Below are 18,632 nucleotides of genomic sequence, written 5' to 3'. Positions count from 1 at the left end.
AAAGAGAGAGAGAGAGAGAGAGAGAGAGAGAGAGAGAGAGAGAGAGAATGAGAGACAGACAGACAGAGAGAATGGGAGAATGGCAGCTGGAGATCCCCAGTCATTCCTCTCCATTTATAGAGTTAAGGCAATCACAGTAGTAGGGTACTATGAACAGGCCTTCCATAAGGAGCCAAGCCTAATAATAAGTTCCATGCTCTTCTTACTGATGGAACTCCCTTTGGTGAGTGATAGCCAAAGTATTAGTATTAGTAACTATAACTTCCTAAGGTTAGAATTAATGATGTACAAATTCTCTTCGAAGATATTCTGATTCTATAAATAGCTCTACAAAGTTTACTGACACTGACATAGTCTTGGTCTGGGTGATTATTCCTTTCTTTTGGATCTTGTTCTTAATGTTTCTAGTTCATTTTCTCTCAATAATAACTAGGAATTTTTTATCTGGGGCAAAAACTGTTGGGGAATCAGGGTGTGGGGTCTTCACAGATGACTGATTGTAGATGGTAGAATCCAGCTCTTGCTCCTTCAAGGAATGCCTTAGGAAATGGGCACCATGATGAGACCCTGGGAGTCATCTTGAAGATGGTTTCATCAGAGGACTGCAAGGGGAAGTGTAAGGATGGTGGTTACTGTGGGAAGGAATTGTGCTTCCATCCCCAGTGTTGATTCCCAGAGGTAAATCCTTGATTACCTCCATATTAATTATGGCTGTACCTGCTTTAAAATACCAAAGTTTGAATAGAAACTTATAATTCCTTCATCTCCACTTATTTTACCACTGCTTCCCCATGGATAAAAGGGGGTTGCAATCAATTCATTCCATCCTGAGATATAATAGTTTCCTACATTAACTCCAGTCCTTCACTCCAGTGTACTGAATAGAGAGAAAAGAGGTCAAGAACTATAAGCTACATATATACTTTTTGAAAGACTGAAAGTCCTATCATAAATTGGTCATTCTGCTTTCTCATGGTACATTCTGCTTTCTCAAAACACAGAGATTTTAAAAATTACTTCTATTTTTCTCATTTTTCTGACCTTGACTATATTTATTTGTCTCTCTACTGATTAATTTTGTTTTCTTGATTATTAATCCACTTGAATATTTAATATGTGTAGGGGTGTGTGTGTGTGGGGGGGGTGTGGGTGTAAAAAAGTGGAAGTCAATTGAATCAATTATCTCTTTCATTCCAGAGATAGGATACTATGACCTGATACCCCTGGCAGGTGAGGAAAAACCAATCATTAATTCATTCAGAGGAATGAAGAAGGTATAGATATCAACTAATCAATCACAGATGTTAGGCTAAGTGCAGAAAAATCCTTGACCAATTTAGATGTCCTTGAAAGTCATTAGATGAATTAGAATGATGTTGCATAGTAATTGTGTTCAGATTGGTTGAGGTAATCTGGTCACATCTTGTGGGTTTTTATATAAAATAGCAGACCACTTTGGAACCTAGGAAGCTGAGCATCTAGCAATTTTGTGGTGAAGCCTCTAGCTAAGACCCTGAGAAGGAATTGCTTGAGGTGGAGGGTATGGGGAGGAGAGAAGAGCCCTGATCTTGGACTCTGACTCTTCCCTGCCCTTTGCCTAGAGAATACCTCATGAATTTCAGAGGGCTAGAGAATTTGGACTTTTTTCATTGGCTTCCTAGTCCTTGCAGCATCTCTGGGACAACTGCTGCAATGTCTATATTGAGAAAATGAGAATATGCAAGACATACTGAGGAAAGGCAGTTTCAAGACTCTTCAAGTCTTCAAGATTCAAGCAGAAATCTACCACTACACCCCAGGAAAACATCTTGAGAACTCCTACAAAAGGACTTCTAGAAGTTGTGAGTTTTGGGGTGGCTAGGTGGTGCAGTGAATAGAGCACCAGCCCTGGAGTCAGGAGGACCTGAATTCAAATCTGGGCTCAGACACTTGACACACACTTACTAACTGTGTGACCTTGAATAAGTCACTTAACCCCAATTGCCCTGCCCTCTCCCCTCCCAAAAGCAAAAAAAAAAGTTGTGAGTTATAATGTTTGCCACACATTCTCTATGCTCCACTCCACTTTCCCCTAGACTCTGTATATCCTAATGGGAAAGTATGCTATGGACATTTTGGGGGGGGGGGAGTGTGTGTGGGGATATTTTGTGCCCACTATACCACCATATTAAATATCTAATTTTAAAAGCTAATTAAGTCTACTTGATTAATTGATATCACTGATAATTAGGGAAAACATACCAGTCAGGTACTTTGTGTGTGTGTGTGTGCGTGTGTGTTTCCAATGCTATATTCATTATACTCTGAATGACGATGGTGACAATGTTCCCCACCTAGAGTCTCCAGGTGAAGATGATGACAGAACAAGTGAAAATTTGGGTCCTGAAGATTGTCCTCCTCACTCACCATAAGTTCCCAACAAGGAGAAGAAGACTAGTGATAAAACAAGGAAGTGGTGGGATTTGGGCACATATATACTGTGTCCTAGAATGTCCCCATTTTCTTTTCTTTGACTTTGTGTCTGCCATTGCATTTGGATAAGGAAGACAGATGCTGCCTACTTTTGCTACTTTGCTTTTAGACTGAGAACCTACAGGAAGGTCATGTGGGCAGTGGCCATTGATTGCTGCCACTGTGAACCAATGGGACAACTGAGGTCAGAGTGGGATCCAGAGCAGTCAATCAGAGACCATAATGTGGAGAGGTAAATCTGGAGCAGGTGGCAGGCTAGTCAGCTTCCACAGACCTCAGTAGATAGGACAAAGATGATTTTAATAAGACTTCTATTTTGCTCCAATTGGTATTAACCACTTCAGTGTGATTCCATAGGGGTAATGATTGTTAGCAATTATTAATGATATATTCATCGAGTAATAAATTTAGTCAGTATAATCAATTAACACAGGTATAAGGAATCACATATATTAATACATATTTTTCATATCTTAGATAAAAGAATAATTGGATAAGTTTAGATAGATTCTTTCTTATATTAGGTCCCAAAGTTTAAACTATTAGTACCTGGTAAACTAACTAGTTAACTACTTGCTTATTTGCCTAACCATAAGAATACTGATGATTAAACTCAACATGGGTGGTATGTCCTAATGTTATGTGGAAAGTTCCTTCAACTTGTTTTTGCACCTCCAGACCACCCTCTCCTGCCTAACATGAAGAAGGGTACATCTTATGGCCACTTAATCAGGAGAGATGACCCTTGTCTTGCTCATCCTGTGACCACCCATGCTGATACATCATTTCTGGCCCTCCTGGAAGGCCAAAAGCAAGGTCTATCATCCAAGTAAACTCTATATTTTACTTTGTCCTTTCTATGTCTCTGGGTATCAAGTAGTATAAAACTAAGGCCCTGAAGTAAGGGGCTGTCTCAGATTGTGAGAAAGATCTGAGGTCCATTTCATTACACGGGGCCATGGACCCTTAGAGCTCTGCCTCAGTGGTTTTTCTTGCAGATTGGACAATTTTGGACACCATAGATGGTAAGGTCAGAAGAATGATCTGATCCCCAGAACTTGCTCTGGTTTTTCCCTTAGTTTCAATGTTCCAGTTTAGAACCTAGACTTGGGCCTTAGGGACAAGCTTCCCCTTTATTCCCTTTCTACAATCTTGGGAGGAATCTGATATAAGGTCATGTGGAGGTCCCTGTAGGAACACTTAGTCTATTTCTTTTCCATTTTCTTCTGTTAAATAAACTGGGTAGGGAGTAGAAACAGGACTTCTGCCTCCCCCAATTCATGTAAAAGGGGACTCTGAACAAACTTTGGAGCTACAGAACCCACAAAATGACACAGAGAAGCTAACCTCCCACTAAGGAAAGTCTGGCAGGCTGGCAGGAATCAGCCAGCACAGCACTCTGGGAGCCAACCCCATCCCCACGTGAGCCAAAGGTTTTAGCCCCAGGGCAGGCCTGACCAACCACTGGGTGAAAGGACTCCAGATCACTAGCAGCTGTAGTAGTTTCCAGAATTATCAACACATAGATGCTAAGGACAAAGTGAGAGGTCAGTGCATTGTGGACTTTGGGATCCAGTAGTTGGGAGTGTGGTTGGCCTTTGCCCCTGGGGCAAGAAGCTGCTGAAGTCCCACAGCTGTGGAGCCGCCCCCATGTGGCAGCTTTAGCTCCTGGCCTGCAGAGTGTAGGGGGACCAAGCAACCAATGTGAGAGGTAATTGCTCTTGCTTTAACCTGCTTGGAGATCTGGATTGCAGTCTAGGATGGAGGTCCTGGAGTGTGCGACCAGCTTGCCAGAGTGTGTGGAGGCTTCAGAGAGGGCACCCAACTAATACCTTCAGCAGCTGAGAAAACCCCAGCATTTGGGACGAAGCTCCCCTGTCTGGTAGCAGAGTCCTACTGTGACAAAAAGCCCAGAGATCAAGTGATTGAGTGGCGATATGAGCAGACAAAGGAAGCAAAATAAACAGAGCAACACAACTTTACACTCCTATTTTGGAGACAAAAAGAATCAAAGCATGGAACAGGAGGAAGACAATAAAGTCAGAACTCCTGCTCCAAAAGCTTCCAAGAAAAATATGAGCTGGTTACAAGCCATAGAAAACCTTCAGAAACAAATAAGAGAAGTGGAGGAAAAATTGGGAAGAGAGATGAGAACAATGCAAGAAAATTATGAAATGAGAGTCAACAGCCTGACTGAGGAAAATAACACCTTAAAAAATAGACCAACTCAAATGGCAAAAGGGGCTCAAAAAGGCAATGAGGAGAAGAATGCCTTAAAAAGCCAAATTCACCAGATAGAAAAAGAATCTCAAAAGCTCACTAATGAGAATCATTCCTTCAGAACTAGATTGGAGCAAATCAAAGCTAGTGACTTTATAAGAAATCAAGATGCTGTTAAGCAGACCCAAACAAATGAAAGAATAGAAGGCAATGTGAAATATCTCATGGGAAAACCACTGACCTGGAAAATAGATCCAGGAGAGATCATTTAAAAATTATTAGACTACCTGAAAGCCATGATTAAAGTAAGAACCTAGAAAGCATGCCTTTTTCATCAGGAAAGTCTGGAAGTCCCTTATTTCATTAAATGACCATATCCTTGCCCAAAAGATTATGCTCAGTTTTGCCAGGTAGTTGATCTTTGGTTGTAGTCTTAGCTCTTTTGCCTTATGAAATATCAAATTCCAACCCCTCTGATCTTTTAATATAAAAGCTGCTATGTCCTGTGTAATCTTGACTGTAGTTCCACAATATTTGGATTGTTTCTTTTTGGATACTTGCAGTATTTTCTCCTTGACCTTGTCATTCTGGAATTTGGCTGCTATATTTCTTGGAGTTTTCAATTTTGCATCTATTTCAGGAGTCCAGTGAATTCTTTCGATAACTATTTTACCCTTTGATTCTAGGACCTCAGGACGGTTTTCTTTGACAATCTCTTGGAGGATGTTGTCTAGGCTGCTTTTTTCATCATGGCTTTCCGGTAGACCAATAATTCTTAGGTTATCTCTCCTGGATCTGTTCTCCAGGTCAGTTGTTTTTCCAGTATGATATTTTACACTTTCTTCTAATTTTTCAATCTTTATGTTTTATTTGACTGACTCTTGATGCATCGTAGAGTTCTTAGCTTCAATTTGACTGATCCTAATTTTTAGTGAATTGTTTTTCTTGGTTGTTTTTTGAAGCTCCTTTTCCATATGTTCAGTTTTCATTTTTAGGGAGGTATTTCTTCCAGTTAGATTTTGAACTTCCCGTCCCAATTCATCAATTTTACTTTTTAAGTATTTGTTTTCTTCAGTGACATTTTTTTCCAATTTGGTTACTGTAGATTTAAATTTATCTTCTACCTCTCCAATTTGGCTTTTAAAATCTTTCTTGGGCTCCTCCAAGAATGCTTTTTGGGTTTGAGATCAGTTCATATTTCCTTCTGTGGTTTCAGGTGTGAGTATAGAGTCCATGTTGTCCTCTGAATTTGGTTGTTCTTGCTCACTATAATAGGATCATATCATTCTTGATTTGATAGATTTCTTCTTGCCCATTGTGATTGACTATTTTGGGATGGGGGGCATGGGAAAGATGGGGAGAAAATTTGTAACTCAAAATCTTGTGGCAATGAATGTTGAAAAATCAAAAGAAACAAATATATATAAAAAAAGAAGTCTCACCTGATAAAAATCCAGGTAAGTGGTGGCAATGTGACTGAGAACCTGTACTAGACCTGGGAAAATCTGGTGCACCAAATGCTAGAGTCTACTATGTTTGGATAGGACAATGTGACTGATGTCATTGGGGTGATCAAGGACAAGGGTCAAAAGGTCATCACTAGCCTCTAGCACACCAAGGAGCTGCTCCATTAAACCCATCAAGGCCTGCACAAAGGGGTTTGTATGTAGAACTTGGTATCTCCCCACATGGCATTCTCTGTGACCTGGGTTGCTCAGAAGGGGTATCTTCACCACACCAACATAGACAAGATCTACAAGCTTGGCCAAGGCTAAGATCGTGGAAAGTAAACTGAGGAAAAATAATGCGTCCACAAATTCTCTTCTCTCTGGGAAGATTTGTCCATTATAACAAGAGACTTTATCATACTGAAAGACTTGGAACCCAGAAGTTTGTTCTCACCTAATTAAAGTTCCTGTTGGTACAGATGAAACATCGTGCCCTAGAGAAGATTTGACTTGAAGTTTATGAACACCACTTCCAAATTTGGCCATAGCTTCTTTCTTTCATGGTGGGCAGGAAAGCATGGGATCACTTAAGGACTGTGTTGCTAAAGAGAAGGCTACTTGGCATTTCCAAGCCAACTTGGGGCTGGTGAACTCTCAATAAAATTCTATTTTTTTTTTTTAAGAAAAAGAAAGTTGGTTGGGACACGAGAGGTTATATTATTTGCCCATGATTTTGCAGCTAGCATGTATCAGAGATTTAATTTTATAGCAGAGGAAACTTCCCAAGAGAGTTCACCTCTCTTTGTGCTTTGCCCAAGGACACACAACCAATTTAATGCTATTTCTCCTAACATTCATTTTCGTGGAATCAATTAACTTTGTGAAGGGGAGTATATCTGCATATTTTATTGTAATGCTTAGTGATTTGATTCATGCAGATACTATTTGAGGACCTTTTGGAACTTCTAGGATATTTTGAGGATTTATAAGGACTATGTGGTAAAATATTTGATGTTGAGAGTTACCCAGCTTTTCCAGTTATATCCCCTAAAGTAACAAAGAGTAGTTAAATGGATAGAGTGCTGGGCCAGGAAGACCTGAGTTCAAATCCAACTTCAGACATCTGCAAGCTGAATGACTGGGTCAGTCACTTAACTTCTATTTGTGTCAATTTCCTGAATTGTAAAGATAATAATAGTGCTTATATTCCAGGGCTGTAATATGATCAAATGAGATAATGTTTGTAAAGTGCTTAATAAATGCTTGTTTCCTTCCTTCCTAAAGTCCTAATCCAATATCTCATAATTGCACAGAGGTCCTTGATTCCTGAAGGCTATTCCAGCAGTGCATAAGGTCTGGTGGATCCCACCAAACAAAAAAAAAAATCCCCAAACCTTTGAGTATGGGCCTAGATATGTTTGGAGAAAGTCCAAATTGTCCAGAGATTTGTAAACATTTTAGCCTCAGAAACTTTCAAAGCCATAAAAAGGTCTCATTTTGCATTGGCTAAGGGCATACTGATTCAATGGTAATAGCTGGTCTTTGCAGTAAGGTCACCTGGACAGTTGCTGGTGTATGTTCTGTAGGATGCGATGGGCACTCATGTAATGTCCTTGGGGATAGTTGCACCCCAATAGTACAGGTAGGAGTCAACACTTCTGTTCTGTCATCTCTTTACTTCTCCCTCCCTCCTCCCCATTAGACTCCAGGGGCTCTGGTTTCCTAAGGCAGGGCAGAGAGACTGAATTATTCACATATACCCAGAGATAACAAATCAACCTAACCTAGGTTGCCAAGCAGGGCAGGGTGGGGCAGGTGCTTTGTTTGGAGGCTATAAATAACTGGCACTTACTCAGATTACTCCTACAGGTATAAGATTATTTGTGCTAAGTCATTCTGGGAACAAGTCAACCTCACATCGACAGACTCTCCCCTTTTTCCTGTTCCTCCTCCTCTTTTCCCTCCCTACCCTCCCAACCCTCTACACATCCCTTAAGTAGGCTCCACACCCACCCAGGAGTCATTCTGCCTTCTCACCATGGCTCACATTGCCAAATCTTTCTACGACCTCAGTGCTACCAGCCTGGAAGGGGAGAAGATAGAGTTCAATACTTTCAGGGGTCGGGCAGTACTCATTGAAAATGTGGCCTCACTCTGAGGCACGACCACTCGGGACTACACCCAACTCAACGAGTTACAGTGCCGCTTCCCGAGGCGCCTTGTAATACTTGGCTTCCCCTGCAACCAGTTTGGGCATCAGGTAAGGGGCACCTGGCATGATGCCCATGAAGTAGGACTGGCCTCCTGCTTACCTTCTCAGGGGAACTTATGTGTGTGGTTGGGGAGGGGTTCTGGCAGCTTGGGGAGGGAGGAATGAAATGAATTAGTAACTGTGTAAAAACATTCATGTTCTACACCCTCAAACATGTTGGTGTTTGGGTATTTAGGTTGGTGTGCTAAAAAGGCATGGGGTACCAAAAGGGAGTTTATGCAGTCTTTCTGAATCTGTAACTGACCACTCAATGACTACATCTTGACATGAATGATGGTGTATGGTATAATGGAAAGAAAACTAAATTGGACTGATCTGTTTCTGGAATCTTGGGTTGGATTTACCCTTACCTAGCCATGTGGCATTGGGCTAGTCACAACCTCTTTGTGCCTCAATTTCTTCAGCTATAAAATGGGAAACAATAATAATAGGATTTTTATGATAATATGTGAACTCAGTTTGAAAAGTATCAAGTGCTATACAAAAGCCAGGTGTTATTTATAAATATAGAATGCTTGTCAGTAACCACATGGGTGAAGGGGAGGGGTGCACAATGCACAAACTCATCCAAATATCATTTGTAACTGTCTCTGTTTGTGAGTGTGCCACTAGCAGACATTCGACTCTCAGTGTTTTAGGCATCTTTTAAGAGTTTATACCATTTAAATGCACAATTCCATTAGGGAGAGTAGCCAAGGCCCTAGCAGTCATTCACACTGTAGTGGTGTGATGAGAGGGAAGCCAGAGCGGCAGGTAAAACGAGGAAGGTCAAAGAGGTTGGCTCAGACAAGCAGCCAGCAGATGTACCACTTTATCTCTAGACTGACCACTGCAATAGGAATAGACCAGAGCTAAATGCAGCTGCTTTCTGGAGCCCCACTCCATCATTCCTCTGAAGAGTTGAACTGCTGGAAGGAGCCCCAGACCCAGTAGCAATTAACTAGACATTAACATAAGAGACAAGCGGTCAAGTCTAATTAACTTGGGATAAATGATGGGGATATAGTTCTGATCTGACTGTAGTAATTGGTTCCAGTAGGGCAGAGAGGACTTTTCTCCAGCTACAGAAGAAGCTTGGCTCCCAGGTTGGTAGAAAGGAGAAATAAGGCACCTCTATGGGAGGACTTCACCTCAAGGTTCCATGGCATCATTAGTATCTCGTAATATTGGCTGAGGATGAGGATGATGTTTTCAGTGAGGGCACAGGCGTACAGAGCTACGACATCTATCGCTAGACATAGTAGTGATGCACCCTAGCTGGCTGCTGTCCTCCAAAGCTGGGGACAGAGCTAATAGTTCATCAGAAAGGGTTATTAGATACTGATACACCTTTACCCTCCTTTACTTTCTCTCTCTACCTAACACATATTTAGTACATTCCATTCTATTTAACTCACCCCATCACTTGTGGGAAATAAGTGAATCGGGCTGGAGGTGATTCATTCATTGTCATTGTTCTGCTGCTACTTTATGGAGAATGAGACCTGAGAAAGGCACTTGGGTAAGATTTGTCAACATCAGTTTTCTCCTCTCTGTTCTGTTCTAGGACAGAGGGGTAGGAGCAAGAGCCTAGAAATCCCATTTCTTGAAAGCCCCCATCCTGTTGAGCAGTGGGGATTATTGGGATAGGAAGAGAACCTACATTTAATACAAGTAAAGGGAAGCAATAGTAGTGGGGATTCCAAGAAAGGTATAGAATGATTGGCAGGGGGCCAGGAGGTGGTATACTGTGAGGCAAAAACCCCAAGTTAAGGGTGAGAAGAAGAGTGGATAGGAAGAATGGGGGAAAAGGGAGACAGAGAAGGGAGGAAGAAGGGAAGAGAGAGAGTATGGATGGCAAGTACCAGAGGATATGAAAGATTGACGTGGTGTATATCCTCCCATTCCATTTCTACCTCTTTCTTTTTCTCCCCCTAGGAAAACTGTCAGAATGAAGAGATCCTGAACAGTCTCAAGTACGTCCGCCCTGGGGCTGGCTTCCAGCCCAACTTTGTCCTTGTCCAAAAGTGTGAGGTGAATGGGCAGAATGAGCATCCTGTCTTTGCCTACCTGAAGGATAAACTCCCCTACCCTGATGATGACCCATTCTCCCTCATGACAGACCCCAAGCTCATCATATGGAGTCCCGTGCGTCGCTCAGATGTTTCTTGGAACTTTGAGAAGTTCCTAGTGGGGCCTGAGGGTGAGCCCTTTCGCCGATATAGCCGATCTTTCCCCACCATCAATATCGAATCAGACATCAAGCGTCTCCTCAAAGTTGCCATATAGACGAGCTGTTCAGTAGACATCTCCATCTCCCCCTACTCCAGTCTCATATTTCCTTTTTCTGGGGTCTAGCATCCTTCTCAAGGCCTGCTGGACTCAGGAGATGCCCAAGTCCCATTAGTTGACCATTCTTTCTTTTCTTGTCCACCTGTTCCCTTTTGGCTCCCCAATGTTTCTGTTGGTGATGAGTCAGGACTCCGAAGTCTGGGTCGGTTCTTCACAGGATGACAGTATCTTCTTAAACCCTTGGGGGAGGGAGGGTGCTTGAGAGTTGTGAAGGGCCTGAATTCTAGTCTATGTGAATCCAATAAAGGTCAGGTGTGCAAAATGCTGCATTTCTTGCGTCTTTTTCCTTACTTGCCAGGAAAAGCTTGCAGAGATATTACAGGTAAGGTAGAAAACCTCAGTGGTACTCATAAGGACCCTACCTTGAGGCATAACTATAGGAGTTGGGAGGTAGGAACTGGTTAAGCATTGTGTTTGGTATTGGAGAAATGCCAAAAAGCTTTATCACTTTATGGCTTTTCCTTAGAACTGGGGAGGAGGAGCTCTGGAGAGACAAAGAGGAGAGCTAAAGCCTTCAAGTCCTTAGACCAAGGTCACTATAGCTAGAGCTATAGTAGGAATACATCTCTATTAGGGTGGGTTTAGGCTCAATTAGCTACTCCTAATCTTCACTGATACCTGGCAATTAAATTTTATTGTTGCTCAGTCATGTCCAACTCTTCCTGACCCCATTTAAGGTTTTCTTGGCAAAGATACTGTAGTGGTTTACTATTTCCTTTTCCAGCTCATTTTACAGATGAGGAAACTGAGGCAAACAGGATTAAATGACTTGCCCAGGGTCACACAACTAATAAGTATCTGAGTCTGGATTTGAACTCAGGAAGATATGTATTCCTGACTCCAGGCCTGGTGCTCTATTCAGTGTGTCACCTAGCTACTCAAGCTGGTTAACTATTATTAACTTTTTAAAAAGGGCAGGAGGGTGAGGTGCTTGAGAAAACAAAAAGCCTTGATCAGCCTAAGAGAAAAGCTTGTCATTGCCTCTTTGCCAGGCTTTTCTTTAGAATCTTAAATTCACGTTCCAGCCCCTGAACTCAAACCCATGATCACCTATCTGTTTTGGTTTGGATGCCTATGCTAGTCATTTCTTTCATGGGGGGAGGGAAGATCTCTTTAAGGCTTGCTAAATAGTGGGTTTATAACTGTGAACTAGAGCAATCCAGATTCCCCAACAAGCCAAGTCCTGTTTAGGAAACTCCACAAAGTGTTAGTCACATTTTCTACTATGCTAGGCAGCACAGTGGAAAGAGCACTGGGCCTGGACTCAGGAAGATTTGGGACACTTACTAGCTGTGTCCCTGTTTGCCTCAGTTTCCTCATCTGTAAAATGTGCTGGAGAAGGAAATAGCAAACCAATACAGTCCTTTGCCAAGAAAGCTCTAAAGTAGACTCACCGGTTCTAACTCATTTCTTTGTCTCTCCAGAGCTCCTCCTCAGTTCTGAGGAAAAGCCATAAAGTGATAAAGCTTTTGGCATTTCTCCAAAACCAAACACTACCCTTAACCAATGCTTCCTTTACAGTTGTTTCTCTAGGTAGAGTCCTTATGAGGTCACAGAGGGTCAGACATGACTGAAACAACTCAATAATACAAGATAACTGAGCAAAGTTGGAGTCCCGTGACACACAGACACCATTTTGTTTTTCTCTCTGTTGATCACTCAATGCATTAATTCCCTTCTCTGGGGTCCCAGCCCAACTTAATTTTTGGTAAACTATACTTTTCATTCTTTCCTAATGGGGAAATTAGTATCTTTCCAGGTACAGTTATCACCATTTGAATGAATACAACTATGCTTCCTGTTATGAAGCAGAGTACCTGCCTTCCATACTTCCTAGTTTTATGACCATGGGGCAGTCAGCCTGGGACTCAGTTTCTTCCTTTGCAAAATGGAGAGAGTAATAATACTTTCTCTTCCATTTGTGGTGAGGATTAAACAAAACACTGATAAAGTACTTTGTAAACCCTAAGACAATATGTAGGGTGTATAAATGTTAGTTATTATTATCAGTGGTAATTGATCTGGAGGAAGTAAGGCTGCCTTAGGATTTGAGGAAATGAGGCACAGATGTCATGAGTAGAACTGTGGTCCCTCAGCTCCTAGAACGTTACCTTCCTTGAGACATGATCCCTCTAGTTTGCTTGTGCTTTTTCCAGCCTCCTCAAATAGTCCTGTATCCTGTATCATACTTACCTGTTTATACGTCATAGCCAGCACTTCCCCCAAATTTGCCTCCCCCATAGAAGCTCCTGAAGGGCAGAAACTGTCTTTTGTTTCTGTAGTCCCAGAGACTGGTACAATGCTTTGCACTTAGTAATCTAGGGGTAGTTAGGTGGTGCTGTGAATAGAGCACCAGGCTTGGAGTTCAAATCTGACCTCAGACACTTACTACTTGTGTGAACCTAGACAAATGACAACCCCTATTTGCCTCAGTTCCTCATCTATAAAATGGGGACACACTGAGAAGAAAATGGCAAATCACTCCAGTCTTTGTCAAGAAAACCCCAAGGACAGCTGGACATGACTTAATGACTGAACAAGTGTTCAACAAATTTTTGTTGGATTAGAACCGGACTCATCTGCACTCATGAAAAGATGCTCTAGTTTTCACTAAAAAAAAAAACATCTGCTATTCAGGGGCATAACTTAGGGGCACATTCAGTTTCTGGGCTGCACTAGGTCCAGAAGTGTAAGGGGGGAAGAAAGATGACAATACCATCTGAAACCCCCCAAACAGCGCAGGTGATCCTACATTGTAAGTTAAATTGATTATCCCTCTTTTGTCTTGCTCTCTTTCCCCCCAACCCTGTTCTGACAACTAGCTTGATTCGAGTTTGGAGCTCTCTGCTAATAAATGAACACTCTGTGCACACTCCTACCCTGAACCCTCCAGTAATAAATCTTCTCCAATCTAAGTGCCTAGAATAGCTATGACTTGAGTGCTGTGTTCTATGCTACTGATTTCTTGAACATGAAAAGGTCACTTAGAAGGCAATGCCTGCTACCCCACTGCTGTTGGGGGCTCAGCAGAATGCAAAGTCTTACCCAGGATCCCAGCAGACCTGGCCTGTTTCCATCATTCTTCTTGACTGCCTTTCATTTTGTGAGTATCAGAAAACTAGTTCACTTTATGGTCTTTTGGGGAGCTCCATGTTTCCTTGTACGAGACTTTGATATTCTATCCTAAGTCTCTATTGGGACAACCCTTCTATAACATGTGAACAGTGCCAGTACAGGTTTAGTGAGAATAGTAGATCCAGCTACCTTCTGTGGGATACCAAGGAGTATTTGGAATTCAGTGGAATTGCCAATGGGGTCCAAAACTTTCTCCAACATTCTAGTTGAGAATTCTAAGGAACAAGCATCTTTCTTCAAAGGTCTGAGGCTTGTAGAATTATCTTTTTTTTTTTTTCAGTAGTGTCTGTGGCTCAAATACAAAAAGCTAAGGGGGCCTTTGAACACCTCTGCTGGGTCTCGGTCTATGGGGACACTATGAAATGTTGCCATTTCTCAGCCTCTAACAAGTACTCCAATTTATTCCGCAGTGCAGAGAATATTGGGGTGTGAGCATGTGTGCAGAGGGTCGGAAGGTAACTATGACTGTTTTGTACGTCCTTTTCATTCCCTGGGCAATTTACGCACTAACCAACCAAGGAATAACAGTGAAGAACGAGCCACTAGCCTTCCTTGGCAGAAGGCTGAATAGTCATACTTAAATCCTTAGCTTCTACTTCTCATGTACTCTCTACACCTGAAAATCTTTAATGCTCAGGGCCCTAAACTATATCGAACTAGTTACGAAAGCATTAATGTCTTCTTGAGTGGAAAAAAAACAGAACCCCGTGCTCCCCCCCCCCATAAGAATTTTTGGACATCTCAAATAGGCAGGTATAACAGATTAGATGATGGAAGTATAGTACAGGAGAGAGCTGGGCTTGGAATGGGTAAGACCTAGGTTTAAATGCCACATCTGAGACTAATTACAAGCCCCTCAATTTCTCAGCTCCTCGATTTCTTCATCAGTTCAATGAGGTTAAGAGAACTTTTTCCTCATGGGGTTTGCTGTGAGGTTCAAATGAAACAATATACTTAAAGTGATTTGCACAGGTATGAAGTAGTTGATAGATGGGCACCTCCCCACATCAATACTGACTAAATACTGATTCTGGGGAATAGTGCCACTTTCTCAATTACTTTGCTCCCCAAACTCTTTTTCTGAGTTTGATCCAGTTGAAATGGAAGTGTAGATACATGAGGCTATGGTCCTTCTGCCTACTTTCTAAGTCTGTCTGTGTAAATTACTATTTCATTTCATAAAGCAGCCTAAGAAATCACACCTAAGTTGGAGAGCAAAAGCCCTCATTATCTCTCTTGAATGCCTCCTGGTAAATCATGGCCACTTCTGGGTTAACTTTTTTACTCCATTCTCAATCTCAACAGAGTAGCTTCTCAATATGGATTCTCCCCTCCCCCTTCCCCCCAACTCCCTTTTCTTGAAGAACCAAGTCTTCTATCATCCTTTCTCCACATCCTTATTTCCTTTAAAAGGAAGGCCTTAACTTTTGTTCTATGAACTTTTGGGGCATATGAACCAAGTCCTCTTGGGACAACTCTTCTTAATGCCAGTTGGCAGTTTATGTGACTTCACCTGAAACAGTATTAGGCTAAGACCAAGGGTCTCACTCCTGAAGAAAGGAAATTTAGAATTTAGAAGATTAAGTCTGATTTTGTTTGTTTGTTTGTTTAATCTCAGTAGTGCTTAGTGTGGTGTTAGACCTACCAATGGAGTCAATATCACCTGATGTTGGCATTATGCCACAGGTAATTTAGTTCCTGGAATGCCAGTGCAGTGTGCAGGTCCTTTTTCATCAGGCTCCTGCTGAATGAATAATTTAAGGTTTCTCACAGACACAGGAATTACAGTTATAGTGGTCTTTGTTGAAAGACTTAGAAAAATGCCATGTACTTAGTGAGAGGGAAACAGAAAACTACTATCCTGGGCAGGCAATTGTTACTTGCCTTGAATAGTGACTTTATGGTAAATATTTTATGAGACTCTTCAACTTTACTAGATTTCTAATGGGTCCACTGTTAAGAGGTAGAAAAGTTGTCTTACCTTTACTTTTCATGTGGTTCATTTCCTTTCCATCCTTAGAAGTAGCAACAAATGGATAACCAGCCTCAGTTTCCTAGGTAAACAGAATCACTGAATGGGAGTTACTTGAGGTATAAGGAAGTAGGGAGATTCACAGTATGACTTGTAATCAACAGATCCTTTGGGTATGGTCCATTGATGCTTATTCAACTTAGGGAGGCCACAGAGATACCAACTTCTTTATAGGCTCTTATCTTAAAAAAACATGGTTAGGAAAACAGGATGTAGAATGACTGTGGAGTCCAAGGATCTGGCTTCAAATCCCATCTTTGGTGCTTACTACCAAAGGGTCACTGTGTGACTGACGCTTTCAGTCTCCTTATTTGTGCAGTGAAGGGGCCGGATTAGATGGCCTTCCATCTCTAGATCTATGATCCTATCCTGAAACTGGGGACAAAGGTAAAATATGGGATCATGAATTTAAGGCTCTGAGGGAAATACACTGTGTTGACATGATTTTAGGGAAGACAAGGGAACAAGCATTTTATTAAGGGACTCCTAGGGGCCTTAATAATTTTATATATATATATATATAACAACTTTATAATTCATATATATGCATATATATATACAATTTACATACATACATATATACGTACTTTATAAATATTATCTCATTTGAACCTCACAGCAACCCGGGAGTCAGGTGCTTGGGGGGAGAGGGATATGTGCTGGACTGAACAACTTCCTGTTTCCATGACCCTGTCTCAGTAGAAGGAACTCTGGTCTCAAGTCACAAAGACCTGGGTTCAGATCTGCCTCTGGCACCTACTAGCTGCATGATTTTGTTCAAATCACTAACCTCTCTAAACCTCAATTTCCTCATTTATTATTATCAACTGGTAAAATAATATCTATAGTACTTATTGGTTGTTGTGAGGCTCAAATGAAAAATATGAGCAACATTTTATAAACTTTAAAATGTTACATAAAGGCTTATTATTATTATTGTTAAGTCTTAATCAGTTTTTAAAGAATGTTTTGTTGATGTCTTTTCTGGAGGAAAAAACTGTCCTGTCCAAGAGTGACTCCTCCTTCGTAAACAATTAAAAAAAGAAGAAAATATAATCCTGACCAACCTTGACAGAGTCTTCTGCTCTAACCCTTCTTAATTCTAATGTTTTCCCTGTTAACTATTTCCTATTTGTTCTGTAAATTGATTGCTTTGCACATATTTGTTTGCATGTCTTCTCCTGTTAGAGTGAAAGCTCCTTGAGGGCAGGAGTTGTCTTTCCTCTTTTCGTATCTCTAACACTGCTTGGCACATAGTAAGCACTTAACAAATATTTTATTGATCAATAGCCCCTTTCTTCTCTATTATAAAAAGCATAGGACCATAGATGAGCTGGAATGTATCTCAGTGGCCATTTAGTCTAATCTTCTCATTTTACAAGTAAGGAAATTAAGACCCACGGTGATTAAATGACTTGCCAAGACATATGAAGTAACAGACATGGGATTTGAACCCAGGTCCTCAGACTCCAGAGTGATCGCTCTGTAAGGAGGAATGTGTCATTTTCTGCTCTCCAGGACAATCAATAGCTTTTCAGTTACCTGGAATCAAACTTCTTTTTAGTGATCTTTTCATTTACATTATTATAGTTACTGTATAAATATTGATCTTTTGGGTTCTATTTATTTCACTCTGTATCCATTCATACAAATCCCGTTCTGTTTTTAAAAAATTCTAGAACTCTTTCATCTCATATCTTCATTGACAAATAATAATCTCATCATTATAAGAAACAAAGAATAAGTGATTTATCCTTGTTCATAAAGTGTGACTGAGAAATGAGGAGGGAATCTGAAATAAGCCCCAATATGCACATTCTACTTCAGAACTACATAAAACTAGCACATGGAAGTGTACTTGAACTTCCAAGACCAGAAGTTTGCTAGCTTTCCCATGTTCCTTTCATTCTTCAGTCCCACAAAGCAAAACAGAAACCAGAGATTTTAGCTCATTATCCCTCTCCCCTTGGTAGAAGACAAAACAGATTAGAGAATATTTAGAGTTGTAAGGAACCTTAGAGTTAAACTATTATAATCCCTTCATTTTAGAGAGGCAAAAACTGAGGCTGGAAAGATAGGTGACTTGCCCAAGGTCACACAATTACTAAGGGATGGAGCCAAGACTTGAACCCAAACATCTGGATTTGACTCCAGTGCTCTTTTCACTATAAGAAGTTTCCATTAAAAAGCTTTAGTTCAAGAGATTTTCTTTCTGTCAGACTCACTGCACAGAATAATGTTAAAAAATAATAAAATGCTAATATCTGTTCTATCTTGGTAAAAAAGCATTTTGTTTTACTTTAGAAACTGAAACACTGTATCATGACTGACCTAATGTTGGAGAAACATAAAATGGGCTTATGATTCGATTTTTTAAATTTAAATTTAAATTAAAAAATCCAGAAAAAAATACATTATAAAGGTAAAGCTAAAGTGAAGAATATCTTCCTCTTAAGCCTAGAATAGCTAATTTGAGCACAATGAAAAGTTCTAAACAGTCAGTGTCTTTAATAGCCCTGGTTTTGATCTACAAAGTTTTTTTTTTTTAAATGCCTTGCTGGGTTTAATGGAGAACTTTCTCTCCTACCAAGGACTAATGTTATCATGTGGCAGCAACACTTGGGTCAGATATAGGTATGCAAGAAAGTGCAAACATTTTCCAAGAATAAAACAACAGCTGGTTACTATCTAGTTACAGGATTCCCATGAGTGTTGTCACTGG

The 18,632-nt window shown here is 40.9% G+C and overlaps 1 protein-coding gene across 1 annotated transcript; it reads left to right on the top strand.

Moving 5' to 3' along the window:
• Positions 1-8,107: 8,107 nt before the first annotated feature.
• Positions 8,108-11,005, top strand: GPX2 (glutathione peroxidase 2). Its single transcript, XM_069082377.1, has 2 exons — positions 8,108-8,400; positions 10,330-11,005. Exons 1-2 carry the CDS (start codon positions 8,179-8,181, stop codon positions 10,678-10,680), a joined length of 573 nt encoding a protein of 190 aa, XP_068938478.1. The 5' UTR covers positions 8,108-8,178; the 3' UTR covers positions 10,681-11,005.
• Positions 11,006-18,632: the final 7,627 nt, after the last annotated feature.

This window comes from Petaurus breviceps, unplaced genomic scaffold (genome assembly GCF_028583685.1).
Source record: "Petaurus breviceps papuanus isolate PSGF00001 unplaced genomic scaffold, PetGlider_PUasm1.0 164, whole genome shotgun sequence".
Taxonomy (NCBI): Eukaryota; Metazoa; Chordata; class Mammalia; order Diprotodontia; family Petauridae; genus Petaurus; species Petaurus breviceps.
The sequence above is the reverse complement of the archived record's forward strand: the minus strand, read 5'-3'. Positions and strand labels throughout refer to the sequence as shown.